This window comes from Coloeus monedula (genome assembly GCF_965178545.1).
Source record: "Coloeus monedula genome assembly, chromosome: W".
Classification (NCBI taxonomy): Eukaryota; Metazoa; Chordata; class Aves; order Passeriformes; family Corvidae; genus Coloeus; species Coloeus monedula.
In genome coordinates this window covers 12,671,737-12,688,951 of record NC_138821.1, presented here as the reverse complement: position 1 = coordinate 12,688,951, position 17,215 = coordinate 12,671,737, and the positions used below count along the sequence as shown (strand labels likewise).

Sequence of the window (17,215 nt, the reverse complement as noted above, 5' to 3'; positions counted from 1 at the left end):
CTAAAGTTTGTTTTATCTAAAATTCTCAAAACCTACACATGATTACATTCCAGTATCGGTATTCTATTACATGTTATTTTTTTTCCCTGTTAAGAGAGAAATTTCAGGGGTTTTTTTGCAAATATCCTTTCTGAATAAGCAAAATATTTGAGGATCACATAAGGTACAAGTAGGCTGGCTGCAATCTGTTTTGTGTCAGTCACCCTGTTGTACTGATTCTTACTAGAAAACATGAATTTTCAAAGAATGATTTCTGTGAAAAGACACTTTTCTTACCTCACAGTGTTCTCGATAAAGACTTTGCAATGATTTTATGTCCTCAAGGGTAGTACCATCTGGCAGAGAAGATATTTCAACTTCTCCAAACTCTGGAAGTACTCGAGATGCATCTGTTTCCATGACAACATAACAGAAAAAAGCTATTGCAAATGATGCCAATTACAGTTTGATTAGAAAACATTTAAGGATGATGTAAAGAAATAAAGTCTAGAAGGTCATAATGCCCAAAGAGGAATGTCTTTCATACTAAATCTATTTTAAAGTTGCAATAAAGTTGTGAACAAACCAGCTAGCTATTTTTAAAACAAAAGGAGATGTTAAATTATTCTTGATAGGTAGCAGATAAAAATGATTGCACATACATATTGTATCTGTATATTAGAAAAAAGATAAGACTCATTTTCAGAATATTCATGTCAGTATATAAGAGATCAATATAATGTAATAGTTTTTATTTTGATCAACCAAAGAGTTTTTGAATTGACATGAATGTTAGGGTTTAGTAGACTCAGCAGCATATATTTACTTGAAATTTAAAAGCCTTTCAACTGTAGCAAACGTGCTTTTACTATTTCTCATAAGTGTTTCCAACAGATATACTGGTATGGGGGGAAAAATGCACTGTCAACTATGGGAACAGTGGAAGGGAAAATTCAAAAACCTGCTAACTATAGCCTAAGTTTCCCAATGATTTTGGTACACAGCAAGGTTATGCCAAAAGATGTGGTGCTTCAAAATCCCAATATATGAATTCAAAACAAAGTGTACAATTACTGCAACAACATATTTAATAAGCATTTTTACATAAGCAACCATAAAAGCCAGGATGCCATTGCCCTTCTTCGCCACCCAGACACACTGCCATCTAAAGTTCAGCCAGCTGTTGACCAGCACCCCTGGATCCTTTTCTGACACTTTCCAGCCACTCTTCCCCCAGCCTGTAACATTGCATGGGGTTGTTGTGACCCAAATGCAGGACCCAACACTTCACCTTGTTGAACCTCATACCACTGGCCTCGACCAATCGATCCAGCCTGTCTTATCCCTCTGCAAAGCCTTCCTGCTCTGCAACAGATCAACACTTCTGCCCAATTTGAGGTCATCTGCACACTTACAGAGGCACATTCAATCCCCTCATCCAGATCATTGATAAAGATATTAAACAGGACTGGCCCCAATACTGAGCCCAGGGGAACACCACTTGTGACCAGCCACCAACTGGATTTAAATTCATTCATCACCACTCTTTGGGCCTGGCCATCCAGCCAGTGTTTTACCCAGGGAACAGTGTACTCATCCAAGCCATGAGCAGCCCGTTCCTCCAGGAATGCTGTGGGACACAGTGTCAAAGGTTTTACTGAGGTTTAGGTAGACAATATCCACAGCCTTTCCTTCATCCACTAGGCAGGTCACCTTGTCACAGAAGGAGATCAGGTTACAGAATCATAGAATGGTTTGGGTTGGAAGGCACCTTAAAGACCATCTGCATCAGTTGTGTGACTTGTTCCATCATGTCTCTGTGCTGGCAACTATGTTATAGTTTTCCTGCTGCACCATGGCTTCCAGTTCCTCCTGTTTGTTGCCCATGCTGAATACATTGATGTAATACACTTAAGTTGTGTTATTGATCCACTACCTTTTCGGGGGAGAAGCTCTAATTTCTGCTTGACCATTCTCAGCTGCTTCTGTGGTTTCTAGCACATCAATAACCCGTGCATCCTTTCTACTGCATGGATCTCCATCCCTTACCTCTATCGAGACAGCAGACTGAAGGACCTCACTAGCACACCATCCGTCAGTGGCGTGCCACTCCCAGGCTTATTTCCATTGTTCCTGATTTTATTCCCTTCAAATCTAGTTTAAAGTTATCTCAGTGAGCCCTGCTAACTAACAAGGATCTTTTTCCCCTTTGAGACAGGTGTACCCCAGCTGTTGTCAGCAGGCTCAGTGTCATGTAAAACAACCCATGATCAAAAAAACCAAATTCTGCTGGTGACACCTGGCTCAGCACCAGGTATTCATCTGCATGATTTTCCTATTTCTGCCTCCATCATTCCCTGTAACTGACATAATAGAGGAGAAAACTGTTCGTGCTCCAGATCCTTCAACCAGTCATCCCAAAGCCCTGAGGTCCCTCTCGATTGTCCTTAGACTTTTTTTTGGACTTCATTGTTGACCACCTGAAAAACCAGTAATGGATAATAATCAGAGGGCTGTTCCAGGCTACAGAGTTTCTTGGTAATGTCTCTTACCCAGGCCCCAGGGAGGCACCACATTTCCCTATGGGTTGGGTCCAGTCAGCATATCAGGCCTCTGTTCCTCTTAAAGGGAGTCACCAATGACAATTGCTCTATTTTTCCTTGACTGAGGCAGTTGTGATGCAGGGGCGTAGACTTACTCACCCTAGGCAACTCCTCCAACCTGGATGGACCTTTGTCCATATTGTAGTGTGCCCATGTTGTATTTGTGTTCAAGAGGCATCTGGATGTGGCACTTGGGGATATGGTTTAAAGGTGACTATGGAGGTGCTGGGTTGATGGTTGGACTAGATGATCTTGGAGGTCTCTTCCAACCTTGACAATTCTGTACCTGGTCTTCAAGTTCTAGAGCCTCATACTTATTGTATTGCAGCTGGGAAGGTGAGGTAGGCCAGGAGGGGATTTGCCTGCTGCCTTGAGTAAAGACCTGTTTCCATTCCCTCCCATCTCTTAGGTCCCCTCCTTCTGCCTGGTGGTGAGAGTGTAAGGGATCCTTTTCTTCTTGTGGTGTGGCCAGCTGGTGCATTTGCCTCAGGAATGGCAGAGTGTCTCAACCATTCAGAGTCCCTGATACTTCTTAACTTTTCTACCTCCTCTCTTAGCTCTGTCCCTGGGCTGAGCAGATCACCCACTTTATCACACCTCACACAGCTGTTGTCTCTACTGCCATCCAATACCAGTGCCAGGCTCTGGCATTCCCTGTATCCCAAGACCTAGATGGCTGCGTGTTTTCATGGCAGCTCTGTCTGTGTCACCACATCCTTTCTGGCAAGTCCAGAGGACATAGCTCCCTGCCAAGTGGATACCATAGCTGAGCTCCTTCCGAGAATGTAATGACCACCAACTGAGCTCTCCTCTTGAGCTGGTGGGTGACTGCATTCTACATTCCTGAACTGCCACACCCTGCCCTGTTTACCTACTCTGCACCCTAGGAGCTGCTTTTGTAGGGGTGTGTCAGAGACTGGAAAGATCAATGTCTGGAGACATTTTAGGATGCTTGGAATATGTGTAGTAGGGGGCGGGTCAGGCCTTGCTCTGGTGAGGTGGTGCCCTGCCCCCCATACCCCCAAGCCCCACAGTCTCTGTCAATCATAGCACACTGGAGGCAGTCCCCCAGTGTTGCTTAACCCAGCCCCTGAGTGACCGAGCAACCAGAAGTCCTACCTGGGAGGAAGGCCCACGAAGGGCCAAGGGTTTAAGAAGGCTGACCACAAGGCAAGCATGTTGTTCTTTAACCCTACCTTCATGTTGGAGTTTTCTATCTGTTACATTGCTGGAACCCAGGAGTTGGTAGCTATATGTCTGTTTTGCTATATCTTTCCTGTCTTTCTCCCTTTCTTCTTCTAACTCTCTTTTCATGGAACGTAACATCAAATGGGTTTAAAGGTTGCTAAGTTGAATGGGCTAAGTTGATGCTGTGATAAGTATTTTATGTTGTACTGAATGTTTTGCCAAAGTTCCTTGATTTTCTATTTTTTGCCAGTAAACCTTTGTGGGATTTTTACCTCTTGAGAATATCTGGTCAGTATTTCTCCCTTGCGTCTACCCAGAGCAAAGGAACCTCAGTTTAGCCCCAAACATTAAGTGTCTGGGGTGTTACAGGGTGCAGAGTGGACCTTATCACTCCTGACCTCACCCACGCTGAGTCAGAGCTGCCTCTGAGTCAGAGCTTCAGCACTTCCTGCTGGAGGGGGAAGGTGGGGTGCTGAGGCACCTCTTGGTGCTAATTTCGAGGTCTTGCCACTTCAGGAACTCTCTCCACAGTCCCTCGGCATGATCCTTGACTCCAGAGCACATCTGTCAGAGCAGTTTGCCCCAGAGTCTTCACCACACTTGCATTACAATATATTTTAAATCTACTGTGCAAATAGATTTTGCACATTTTTTTGTTTTATATCTGCATGATGAATATTAAATATTGCAGAAATCTTGCAATATAGAACATATAGCTCCTATGAGTATCTTTTTGTTCTATTATCAGTGAGATGACAGTATAACATCTTTTCATACCTAAAAACTGTTGATGATGTTGACTTTGGGCAATTATAGTTTGTTCAGCAGATGTGCCTGTCTGTTGACCACTTCCTGTGAAACCATCTGGAACGCCATCCACTTTCTGCACAGGCTTGTACCTACAGAATTATCAAATACAAAATTATTCTTTAGGTTCACTTTTTTGCAAGTGCCTGATTCCTCAATATACAGCTTTGCTAGTTCACACAAAAGAAAAAAGTAACATCGGAATAATTGTAGCAAGGAAATGTAGAACATTGGTAACACATTATAAAATTCATAAACCAGATATCACGGCACAACTACCAATTTCTTGTAGAATTTGGTTTAAAAACTATACCACTAACATGTAAAGCTCATTTACACTAAACAGAAACACAATATTTCCTTTTCCAAAGGACTTGTCTTCCCAGGAATCAAGTAGCTCAAAAATAAAGGTTTAATCACCTAAAGAAAGGCAATTCATTTGTTTGAAGACAAAGTAATTTAAATAATTTTAGCATGTAATAAATTTCTCATGAGCTCAGAAGGTCCGAGAAGGCTACTTAAATTAAGTAGCTGAAGCAGGGGAGGTTCAGACTTGATATTAGGAAGCATTTCTTTACTGAGAGGGTGGTCAAACACTGGAACAGGCTTCCTACAGTGTACTAACCCAGAGTGCGAAGAATATTTCTCTGCCTGTTTTTAAGGGTTCTTACCCCCCTGAACAACACGGTTTTAACCTCCAATCTTGGAAAAAATTACCAACAATCAGACAAGAACTAGAAAATACAGTGGTGTGAATTAGGTGATAGACTACTATGTAAGATTGTCACAGGGTGAAAAATTTAGAGGTTTTGGGCTTCTCTTTGTAGTAAATAGATAAGAGTAAAAAATATCAAAATGGAGGATTGTTGATGTTCCCTAAACCTTCTTCTCCTTCTTCTACTACTCCATGTTCTGCAGTAAACGTAGTTTGGAATGATTGGATAGAGAATTCTGCAGTTCCCGTCCGTGTTACTGAATAACTAGTAGGAAAGTGAAAATAATATACGTTTTTAGTAACTATTGGTTAAATTATCTTTAAAAGGCTGTGTAAATCTTGATAATTAGAGATTTCACTCCTGCTTTCTGTGCTCTATGCTGTACCTGGGTCACGCTAGTAGCTCTGCTCCTCTGATAAGACTTAATAAACAACTATCCGGCAGCATTGAAACTCAAGGAAGTCTCGGTTTATCTTTAAAACTCCTTGCAAGGACTTTTAGAAAATTCTCTCCCATCAGGAGGGATTTGATTTATGGCACGGTTCAGTGTCATACAGAGGTGGTCAATGCCCCAAGCCTGTCACTGTTCAAGAGGCATTTGAACAATGCCCTTAATAATATGCTTTAACTTTTGTTCAGCCCTGAAGTAGTCAGGCAGTTGGACTAGATGATCATTGTAAGTCCTTTCCAACTGAAATATTCTATTCTATTCTATTCTATTCTATTCTATTCATCATTTGTCATAAAAACTTTTATAAAGGATAAAAAGGAGAAAAATACAAATAGGAGTCCTGTTTTGGGTGGTCAGATGTTAAAACCATCACACTGACAGGCTGAAGATTCTGCCTGCCATCTTCAACACAACTGAAAATTAATTCTGCCACTGATGCCATGAAGATTTTTGCCTTTTCTTTTATACCCCTGTTATACCTTTTTACAGTTTCTGTATTCCTAGTGCTTTTTGCCTACATTCTTGGACTTGTTTGTTAAGCTAAGAGACTAAACATTTTAGAAGCTTTGTAGCTAAGGATCAGTGTGCCCCAGACCCCAAGGTCCTCTCCAGAACACATTCTGTAAACCAAGATAGAACCATCCAGGGGAAGGTTCATTGGGGAGGGGGGCTCACTTGAGCCTCTCATTGGGGAATCTTGGATAGATATGCTAATTAGTAAAACCTATAAGGTTATACCCGATGTTGGGGGGACACACACACTGGGTGGGGTGCATCTCGATGCATATGACCTGGACGTGTGCACCTAAGGATCCTTAAAATAAATACCAAGGTAAAATCCCTTTTCCCCTTCTAACCGTGTATGACTCTTGATTTTAACACCAGGAAAAGGCATCACCACAACTCTTAGTGATAAGAACTTGGGACCTTTGTCCTTCTGAAATAGCTTTGTAGCCAGAAGAAAACTAGAGAAACCTCAGTGCAGAAAGCAATGCATGTGAACTTGTCGTGGTTTAGCATAGTTTGGGTTTTTAGTTAAAGAGGGCTCCATCAGCCACGGAAGTGATTCTTTGCAAAGAGGTGCTTACAGCTTCCTCTAGATCCAATAGAACCAATCAACTGGCTAGTTTGAATATTGGCAACTTTTTTAAGCCACTTAAGAAGCTTGACATGCCTCTGTGATCCACATTTAAGAACAAACAAAGCCCGGGAAAGCTCTCTTGCTTCCGGCTTTTGGACAAGTAACTTGGGGGCCTGTGATGCGGACCAGCAGGGCCGGCTGGGCCCTGCTCAGCGTGGCCCGGCCGGGTGGGCCGCGGCGCCGCTTGGCTGAGATGTCAGCCACTTCTGCTCGCTGGACACCTGGCGCAGCCCCCCTCAGTGCGGGCTGGGCCGGCCGGGAGACAGTCACCCCGGAGCCTCGCAGCCCTGTTCCATCCGCTGCCCTGCTCCGTGCGGGCCAGCCCCCACGGCCCTGCTCCGTGTCGGCAGCCCCGCAGTGTGGCTCGGCCAGGCCGGCCCTCACCTAGTGCGGCTGAAATTCATCTGAGGCCGCTGCCCAGCAAAGACCATGTGACCAACAGCGATAAGCGAATTCCAGCTGCAAGGCCGAGGTGAGATTAACCCTTTTAGTGTTGTAAGATTCTCCAGAACAGATGAAGCCTGCAGACATCAATCCTCTCCCAAGTCAAAGGAAAGGGAAGGGTGAAGACACGTGAAGAAAACACCATAAAGACACCAAAGTCAGTGAAGAAGGAAGAGCTGAAACCCTGAGGGAGGGGAAAGAGGAGATGCTTCAAACCTAGAAGCTGAAATTCTGTTGTAAAGCTATGGTGATGGACTATGATACATCAGAGTACCTGTTGTAATCTCATGAAAGCATGGGGTGTGCAGTGTTCAAACTGCAATTGTGAGCAAAGGTACCTGTGCTGAAACAAGCAAATGTTGAAGTAGCTGTGATTTGATGAGAAGCTTGATGTAGTGGTTTGGTCCAAAATACTCATTACTATTTACCTTCTGTGAGATAAGAATTAGGAGAAACGCAAAGCAGGCACCAAACTTGAAAGAATATAAAGAAGTTTATTAACAGACCTAAAAGAAGAAAAAAAAATTATACCACACCTTCAGAACACTTCTCCTCCCCCCACCTTTCTCCCTTCTCCCAGTGACAATGTAAAAAGACAACCCTTGAGATATTCAGTCTGTTTACCACTTCCATAATAACCTTGTTCAGTCCATTTAGGAAGAGGAGTCTCTCTTGCCCATGCTATGAAAACATTATCACAATGAGACAGCCGCCCAGGTTGGTTCTCTGCTCACATGTGAGTCCCTTCCCCCGACTTGCAGCTTTTCCCACAACTGCTTTTGAGGGTCCACTCTTGAAGTTTTTTGGGGTACAATTTTAAGGTTGAGCCATTCAGAAACAAAAGTTCTCTTCACCCATCTCTGGGAGCATTTCATCTCTAAGAATAGAGGCCCTTCTCCTTCCCTGGGAGCAAAGGGTCCTCCTCATCTTCATCGTTAGGACTATCTCTGGGAGCATCTCTAGGAACTGAGGTTTTCTCCTTTTCCATTTGGAGCAAAAGTCCTCATCGCTTCCATCTCTCCCTGTTCAAATTTCTCATGAAATTACAGCTGCTTCAGCATCTGCCTATCTCAGCACAGGTGCTTTTGCTCACAAGTTGAACGCTCCACCCCCCATGCCTTCATGAAATTACAACGGGTACTCTGATATATCATAGCTTTACAACAGAATTTCAGCTTTAAGCATCTCCTCTCTCTTCCTTCAGGTTTTCAGCTCTTCACAGTACTAAAAGGGTTAATCTCACCCAGGCCTTGCAGCTGGAATGAAGCTTATAGCTGTTGGTCACATGATCTCTGCCGGACATTGGTGGGAAGCTTTCGGCTGAATCTTGGCCTCGCTGGAGGGGGAGGGAGCTGAGCCACTCCAGCTGCCCACAGCAGGACTGTGGGGGGGTTCCACGGGTGGAACAGGGCCCATCGGCTCCAGAATGGCCGTGGCCTGGCCTGAGCAGGGCCTGGGCCGGGCCTGCTGGCCCCTGCATGGGGCCCACAGCCACCTGTCCCAGCACCAGAAACGAGACAGAGCTGTGGGGGGGTTTGTCTATTCTTAAGTGTGGATCACAGAGGCGGTCACAACTTTAAGTGGCTTAAAGAATTGTCCGTATTCAAACTGGCCAGCTGATAGGTTCTGTTAGGTCACAGAAGAAGCTGTAAGCACCCCTTTGCAAGAACATCACTTCCAGGACTATGCTTGCTAACCCATGACACGTGAACAGAGAGAGATGAAAGTGATGAAGACCCTTGCTCCCAGGGAAGAAGAAGACCTCTGTTCCTAGAGATGAAGATGCTTCCAGAGATAGGTGAAGAGAACCTTTTGCTTCTGAACAGCTCATCCTTAAAATGGTACCCCATTAGCTCAAGATCGAACCCTCAAAAACAGCTGTGGGGAAAGCTGTAAGATGAGGGAAGGGACTTTCACATGTGAGCAGAGAACCATCCTGGGCGGCTGTCTCTCTGTGACATTGAAGCCATGAGAGAACTGTTTCTTGTGGAGATGTCTCCATAGCATGATCAAGAGAGACTCCTCTCCCTAAGTGAACTGAAAAAGATTATTATAGGGGTGGTAAACTGACTGAAAAAATCTCAAGGGTTGTCTTTTTATGTTGTCAGTGGGAGAAGGGAGAAAGGTGGGGGGAAGAGAAGTGTTCTGAAGGTTTAGTCTGACTTTTTTTCTTTCTTTTAGGTCTGTTAATAAACTTCTTTATATTCTTTTAAGTTTTGTGCCTGCTTTGTTTTCTCCTAATTCTTATCTCACAGAAGGAAAATAAGTAAGTAATGGATATTTCGAACCAAACCACTACAGAACTGTTGCTCAAGTCTGAAATTGCAGATTGTAAAGCTTTGTATTAACTTTAGAAACATCAACAAATTCCACTCTGAAAATTCTCCTCTTAAGAAGCAGTTGAGTCAGATGTGAGCATGTTCCCATTTTGATCTTATTAAACAGATAATAGGAATGTCCTATGTAGCTATTTAAATTTTAGTTTATGAGAAAGTTCCCATAAGAAGCAAGCATCCAAGGTTCTGGTCATTCTAGACATATATTTAACTATACAATAACATAGAACATGTGATATACAAGAAGCATACTTTTCCAAAAGACACCTCTTGGCTCGATTAACATAGAGTATCATTCCTAAATGATAATACTTGAAGACAAAAACTTTTGTCATCATCTAAATCTCTATGACTTTTATATGAAGTTTAATTATTGTAAAGGCCCAGGATAAAATCCCAGGCTGGCAGAAATAAATTGTACAACTGTAATCAACTTTAGGAAGACTAAAGTTTAATCTCTACTATCACAGTGATGCTGAATTGATTTTTGCCTTTTTTTCTATTATATATTCTCTATATTCTTTACACATATATTTGTAGCTCTGTAGCCTATTATTGTATTTGTAGTTAGCTCCAGAACTTTTTCCTATCTTTTCCCTACCCTGATCAACAGTAACATTGAACTCTTATGGATAAACTTCTCATCACTTGATAGATCTATTTGCAATCCAAAAACCTAATTTTTAAAGAATTTTTAACTTTATTTTCATTATACTTTAAAAATGTCTGGCAGAAGATCAATTCCTATTTTTAAATCAAAATCAGTATGTTCACATAGTTCCACTAGTTTCTACAAAATTTATTATTTCACAAATTTTTCAGCTCTTCAAGTAGAATCCAAAGTGCCTTGAATGCATAGAAGTCCTTTGAGTTTCTAGGGTTTAAAAAAAACTTTCACACAAAAAAAAAATATAGGTGCTAGGAGCCAGGATTATCCTACCACTTGCTCCAATGTGCTTTATCTTGGGGAAAAGTCTTAATTCTGGCATTATTACAGGTGACATTATAGGAGTCAAACAGTTTTAACAGCTTTTATAGGCTGGTTAGCCTCACCTCGTTCCTGAGAAGTTGATGAAGCAGCTAAACCTAGGAACCATTTAAAAACATATGAAGGAGAATATGGCAATTGGGAGTAGTCAGCATGGATTCACCAAAAGGAGTTCGCGCTTGACCAAATTGATAAACTTCTACAATGATACAACTGGCCTGGTAGATGAGGGGAGAAATCGATGAAATTTGGGCTGGATCAGCAGACACTGAGATAGATTGAGAATTGGCTGAATGATGATATTGGGTTTATGTGGCAAAGTTTTGGTAGTGGGGGTCTGCAGGGGTAGCTTCTGAGAGGAGACAGCAGAAGCTATCCCCATGTTGGAAAGAGCCAGTTTCAGCCAGCTCCAGGATGGACCCACCACTGGCCAAAGCCTGAGCCAATCAGAGACATTAGTAGCACCTCTGTGATAACATATTTTTAAAAGGGTAAAAAATGCTGCACAACAGCAGCTGGGAGAGAGGAGTGAGAATATGTGAGACAAAATTCTGCAGACATGAAGGATCAGAAAAGAAGGAGGGGGAGGAGGTGCTTCAGGTGCCAGAGCAGAGATTCCTCTGCAGCCTGTGGTGAAGACCATGATGAAGCAGCTGTCCCCCTGCAGCCCATGGAGATCCATGGGGATGCAGAGATCCACCTGCAGCCCGTGAGGAACCCCCACCAGAACAGGTAGATGTGCCCTGAAAGAAGCTGCGGTCCATGGAGAGCTCACACTGGAGCAGGTTTTTTGGCAGGACCTGTGACCTTATGGGGGACCCATGCTGGAGCAGTCTGTTCCTGAAGGATTGCACTCCATGGAAAGGACCCATGCTGGAGTTCATGAGGAACTGCAGTCTATGGGAAGGACCCACATTGGTGAAGTTCATGAAGGACTGTCACTTGTGAGAAGGATCCCACACTGAAGCAGGCGAGGAAAAAAGAGAGGCAGAGATAATGCATTATGAACTGACTGCAACCCCCATTCCCCATCCCGCTGTGCTGCTGGGGGGGAGGAGTTAGAAGAGTTGTGAGTGAAGTTGAGCCTGCAAAGAAGCAAGAATTTAGAGTAATGGTTTTTTAGACTTATTTTTATTTCTCATTATCCAACTCTGATTGACAATAAATTGAATTAATTTCCTCAAGTTGAGTCTGTTCTGCCTGTAATGGCAATTGCTGAGTGATCTCCCTGTCCTTATCTTGACCCATGAGCATTTTGTGGTATTTTTCTCCCTTGTCATACTGAGCAACTTGGTGGGCAATTGGCAGTCAGCCAAGGTCAACCCACCACAATGGCCGGGCCCAGAGGATGATGATCAGTGGCAAAAAGTGTAGTGACTAGCAGTGTACCCCAAGGGTCAATACTGGGTCCAGTCCAGTTCAGCATTTTCATTAATGATCTGTATGATCAGGCAGAGTGTACCCTCAGCAACTTTGCAAACAGCACCAAAACTGGGAAGAGTGGTTGATATTACAGAGGGTTGTGCTGCTTCCAGGAAAGCACCTGGAGGTCCTCATGGACATCAAGTTGAACATGAACAACCATTGTGCCCTTGCTGCAAAGAAGGCCAATGGTACCCTTGTCTGCATTTGGCAAAGCATTGCCAACAGGTGGAGAGACATGATCCTTCCCCTCTACTCAGCACTGGTGAGGCCACACCTAGTGTACTATGTCCAGTTCTGGGCTCCCCAATACAAGAGAGACATGGACATAATGAAGAGATGCCAATAAAAGGCCATCAAGATGATTAAGGAACTGGAGCATCTCTCCTATGAGGAAAGGCTGAGAGAGCTGGGACTCTTTAGCCTGGAGAAGAGAAGGCTCAGAGGGATCTTACTCATGTATATGAATCCCTGAAGGGAAGATACAAAGACAATAGAGCCAAACTTTTTTCAGTGGTGCACAGCGAAAGCAAAAGAGGCCATGGGCACAAGCTGAAACATAGGAGATTCCCTCTGAATATCAGGAAATATCCAGTGATTGAGCACTGGAACAAGTTTCCCAGGGATATGGTAGAGTCTCCCTCTTTGGAGATATTTAAAAGCCATCTGGACATAGTCCTGATCAACTGCTCTAGGTGGTCCTTCCTGAGCAGGGGGGTTGGACAAGATGACCTCCAGAGGTCCCTTCCAACCTCAACCATTCTGTGATTCTGTGATGCTGTGAATTCAATTATTTAAATATCCTGGCATTTCCTTCCCATAAACCATCTAACACCAGTATGTCAAACACAAACCAGACTTCCATTTGGAAATCTGAGCCATAAAGCAGCTCCAGTTGAAAGTCAGGGCTCTTACCTATATAGGTGAGGCAAGTCCTTACCTGTGAATTTCTTCAATTCCAGTACAAAGGTGCTTTAAATGGCTTGATCTGTGTCTGTTGTGTCCAAGCTACTGTCTCAACTGGGAGATGGGACTGTTAGCAACAGTCATGTAGTCACGTAGTTTACACTTACTATTTTTAAATTTCTTATTGGAATACAGAAGTAGCACTCCCATAGCTCATGTTGATCACAACTGTGATTCAGCAACCTTTGAATTAGCTCAATGGTTGTTACCACTCAACTGAAATTAATTTCTGAAATCTCAGACCCTGAATTCAGGGCCATGTCAAACACTGCACACAAGCATACCTCTAGCAGGTCTTTGGATGTATTCACATTTGTGGTGGTTTAGCCTTGGCTAACAGTGAAATTCCCACTCAGCCACTCACACCCTCCCTGCCCCAGTTGGTCAGATGGAGAAAATAGGAAGAACGGGAGCAAGAAAGATTGCAGGCCAAGATAATGACAGGAGATTGTTTACAAATCATCATTGCAGAAAAACAGACTCAGGTAAAATTAAGTAAACTTATCACCAATTAAAATAACAATGTAATTACTAATTCAAGTAGCAGGAAGCAAAAAGACAAATATTAAAATACACTTCCTCATTTCCCAGGCTCATGCCTTCATTCCAGACTCATCTTCCCCCCCCTCTTGCTATTGACACAGGTTACATGCAGCCCCTTCAGTGAGGCAATGAACAGTTCATGGGTGTAAGGGTGTTATGGTCAGTACATAAGAAAATCTCTCTGCCACTCCTTCCTTCTCACACTTCTCTTCTCTGGCATGGATTCTCCATGGGCTGCAGTTCCTTCACAAAATATCCAACTGCTCCAGCATGGTCTGTTACGTAAGCTGCTACATGAATACTGATTCTGGCACCATGGAGCACCTTCTCCCCCACCTTCTTCTCTGACCTCTGTTCATACTGCTGGTTTTCACTCTTTTCCCCCCCTACTCCTCTGCATGTCTGGTGGGTTTTGCCCGGTCTTAAGTATGTTTTCACAGAGGCACCATCAACTTTGTTGATTCACTCAGCTTTGGCCTGCATTGGGTCCATTAGCAAGCCAGCTGGAACCAGCTGTGTCCAGCACAGGGCAACACCTTACCCACTACCAAAACCTTAAGAATCAAAGGACAAACAATGCAGATGTCATCATGAGAGTCTACTATAGACCTCCTAGCCAGGATGATGATGCCAATGAATTATTCTTTGAGGAACTAAGGGATGCTTCCAAGTCAATTGTCCTTGTCCTTATGGGAGTCTTCAATTTGCCAGAAATTAACTGGGAGCATCACACAGCTGGTACAAACATGACCAGAAGATTCCTAAGAAACCAGGATGACAACTTTATGGAACAAGTCCTAAGGGAGGCAACTCGGAAAGATGCCCTCCTTGACCTACTGCTTGTCAACAGAGTGGAACTCATGAGCGAAGTGGAGATTGGTGGTCATCTTGGACAAAGTGACCACAAAGAGATCAAGTTTAAAATCTCTGTTGACAGAAGAAAAGGTCCATCAAAACCTCAACTCTGGACATAAGGAGAGCAGACTTCAGGTTGCTCAGGGAATTAGTGAATAAGGTCCCCTGGGAAAATGCTTTTGCAGGTGCTGGGGTCCATCAGTGCTGGTCACTTTTTAAACACCACCTGTTAAGGGCTCAGGAGCAGGCAATTCCCAAATGTTGGAAGTCAAGAAGGCAAGGCAGAAGACCAGCTTGACTGAACAGGGATCTTCTCTTGGAAATAAGGCCGAAAAGGAAAGCATATGGCCAGTAGAAGCAAGGTCAGGGGACATGGGAAGAATACAGAGATGCTGCTTGCCACTGTAAGGAGAAAATCTGTATGGTCAAAGCTCAACTGAAGTTGAAGCTGCCAGAACTGTGGGGGGCTATAAAAAGAGTTTTCTCAAATATATTAATGGCAACAGGCAGTGTAAAAAAACCATTGGCCATTATAGGATGAGGATGGTCACCTCATAAACAGGGACATGGACAAGGCAGAGGTGTTTAGTGCATTCTTTGCCTCTGTCTTTGACATGGATGATGGACCAAGGGGGTCTCAGTGCCCTGAGCTGGAGGACCACGACTGTGAGCATGATCAACTCCCAGTCGACCCCGAACTTGTGTGGGATCTGCTGCTTCAGCTGGATCCCTACAAATCTATAGGGTCTGATGGGATTCATACAAGAATCCTCAAAGAGCTGGCTGATGTCATTGCAAAACCTCTCAAGGATTTTTGAGCAGTTTGGGAATCTAGAGAGGTCCCAGCTGACTGGAAGTTGGCAAATATTGTCCCAATTTTCAAGAAGGGCAAGAAGGAGGTCCTCAGAAACTACAGGCCTGTTAGTCTCACTTTGGTGCCTGATAAAGTTATGGAGAAGATTATTCTGGGAGGTATTGAAAAACAGCTGAAAGACAATGCAGTCATTGCTCACAGCCAGCATGGCTTCATGAGAGGAAAGTCCTGCTTGTAAAACCTGATTTCCTTTTATGATGAGGTAACCCAGCTAGCTGATCAAGGGAAGCCACTTGATGTAATCTTTTTGGAGTTCAGCCCAACTTTTGATGCTGTCTCTGACGCCATGAAGATTTTTGCCTTTTCTTTTATACCCCTGTTATACCTTTTTACAACTTCTGTATTCCCAGTGCTTTTTGCCTACATTCTTGGACTTGTTTGTCAAGCTAAGAGACTAAACATTTTAGAAGCTTTGTAGCTAGGGATCAGTGTGCCCCAGACCCCAAGGTCCTCTCCAGAACATATTCTGTAAACCAAGATAGAACCACCCAGGGGAAGGTTCCTTGGGGAGGGGGGCTCACTTGAGCCTCTCATTGGGGAATCTTGGATAGATATGCTAATTAGTAAAACCTATAATGTTATACCCAATGTTGGGGGGGGGGCGGGGGACGACAGAGATAGACTCGGAGGGGTTCATCTCGATGAATATGACCTGGACGTGTACACCTAAGGATCCTTAAAATAAATACCAAGGTAAAATCCCTTTTCCCCTTCTAACCGTGTATGACTCTTGATTTTAACACCAGGAAAAGGCATCATCTCCCACAAGAACCTTCTGGACAAAATGTCCAGCCCACAGCTGGATAAACACATCATGCAATGGGTGAGCAACTGGCTCATGGGTCAGGTGCAAAGGCTTATAGTGAATGGGGTGACATCAGACTGGTGACCTGTGTCTGGAGTTCTGCAGGGTTCCATCCTTGTTCGTGTGCTCTTCAACATCTGTATAAATTACTTGGATGCAGGACTGGAAGGGATACTAAACAAGTTCGCAGATGATACAAAACTGGAGGAGGTCTCGACTCTCTCAAAGGCAGAGAGGTCCTGCAGGGAGACCTCGACAAATTAGAGGACTGGGCAATCACCAACCATATGAAGTTCAACAAGGGAAAGTGCCGGATTCTGCACCTGGGATAGGGCAACCCTGGATGTACGGACAGACTGGGGAATGAGATGCTGGAAAGCAGGGCCGCAGAAAGGGACCTGGGGGTCCTGGTTGATGGAAAGTTGAACATGAGTCAGCTGTGTGCCCTGGCAGCCAGAAGGGCCAACCGTGTCCTGGGGTACATTAGGCACAGCAGTGCCAGCCAGTCAAAGGAGGTGATTGTCCCACTCTGCTCTGCACTGGTGCAGCCTTACCTTAAATACTGTGTGCAGTTTTGGGCACCGCAATATAAAAAAGATATTAAGCTATTAGAGAGCATTCAGAGGAGGGCAGCAAAGATGGTGAAGGGCCTTGAGGGGAAGCTGAATGAGGAGCGGCTGAGGTCACTTGGTCTGTTCAGCCTGGATAAGAGGAGACTGAGGAGGGACCTCATCACAGTCTACAACTTCCTTGTGAGGGGAAGAGGAGGGGCAGGCACTGATCTCTGTGGTGGCCAATGGCAGTACCCGAGGGAATGGTCTGAAGCTGTGTCAGGGGAGGTTTAGGTTGGATATGAGAAAAAGGTTCTTCACCCAGAGGGTGGTTGGGCACTGTAACAGGCTCCCCAAGGAAGTGGTCATAGCACTAAGCCTAACAGAGTTCAAGAAGTATTTGGACAGTACTCTCAGGCACATGGTGTGACTCTTGGGGATGGTCCTGTGCAGGGCCAGGAGTTGGACTCAGTGATCCTTATCGGTCCCAGTCAACTCATCATATCCTGTGATTCTGGGAATACAATGTCACACAAGTAGGAAAGT

General features: G+C 44.1%; 1 protein-coding gene across 2 annotated transcripts in view; it reads right to left on the bottom strand.

Annotated features, from left to right (window-relative positions):
- The window catches only part of LOC309584625 (transcription factor RFX3-like), a gene marked incomplete at both ends in the record, with an annotated part of 143,194 nt that overhangs the window by 39,082 nt on the left and 86,897 nt on the right, over positions 1-17,215 (bottom strand). For both annotated transcript variants that reach the window (XM_082300757.1, XM_082300756.1), the window contains 2 exons: positions 277-389; positions 4,548-4,669. In XM_082300757.1, the coding sequence (XP_082156883.1) occupies positions 277-389; positions 4,548-4,669 (235 nt within the window). The remainder of the gene's footprint in view (positions 1-276; positions 390-4,547; positions 4,670-17,215) is intronic.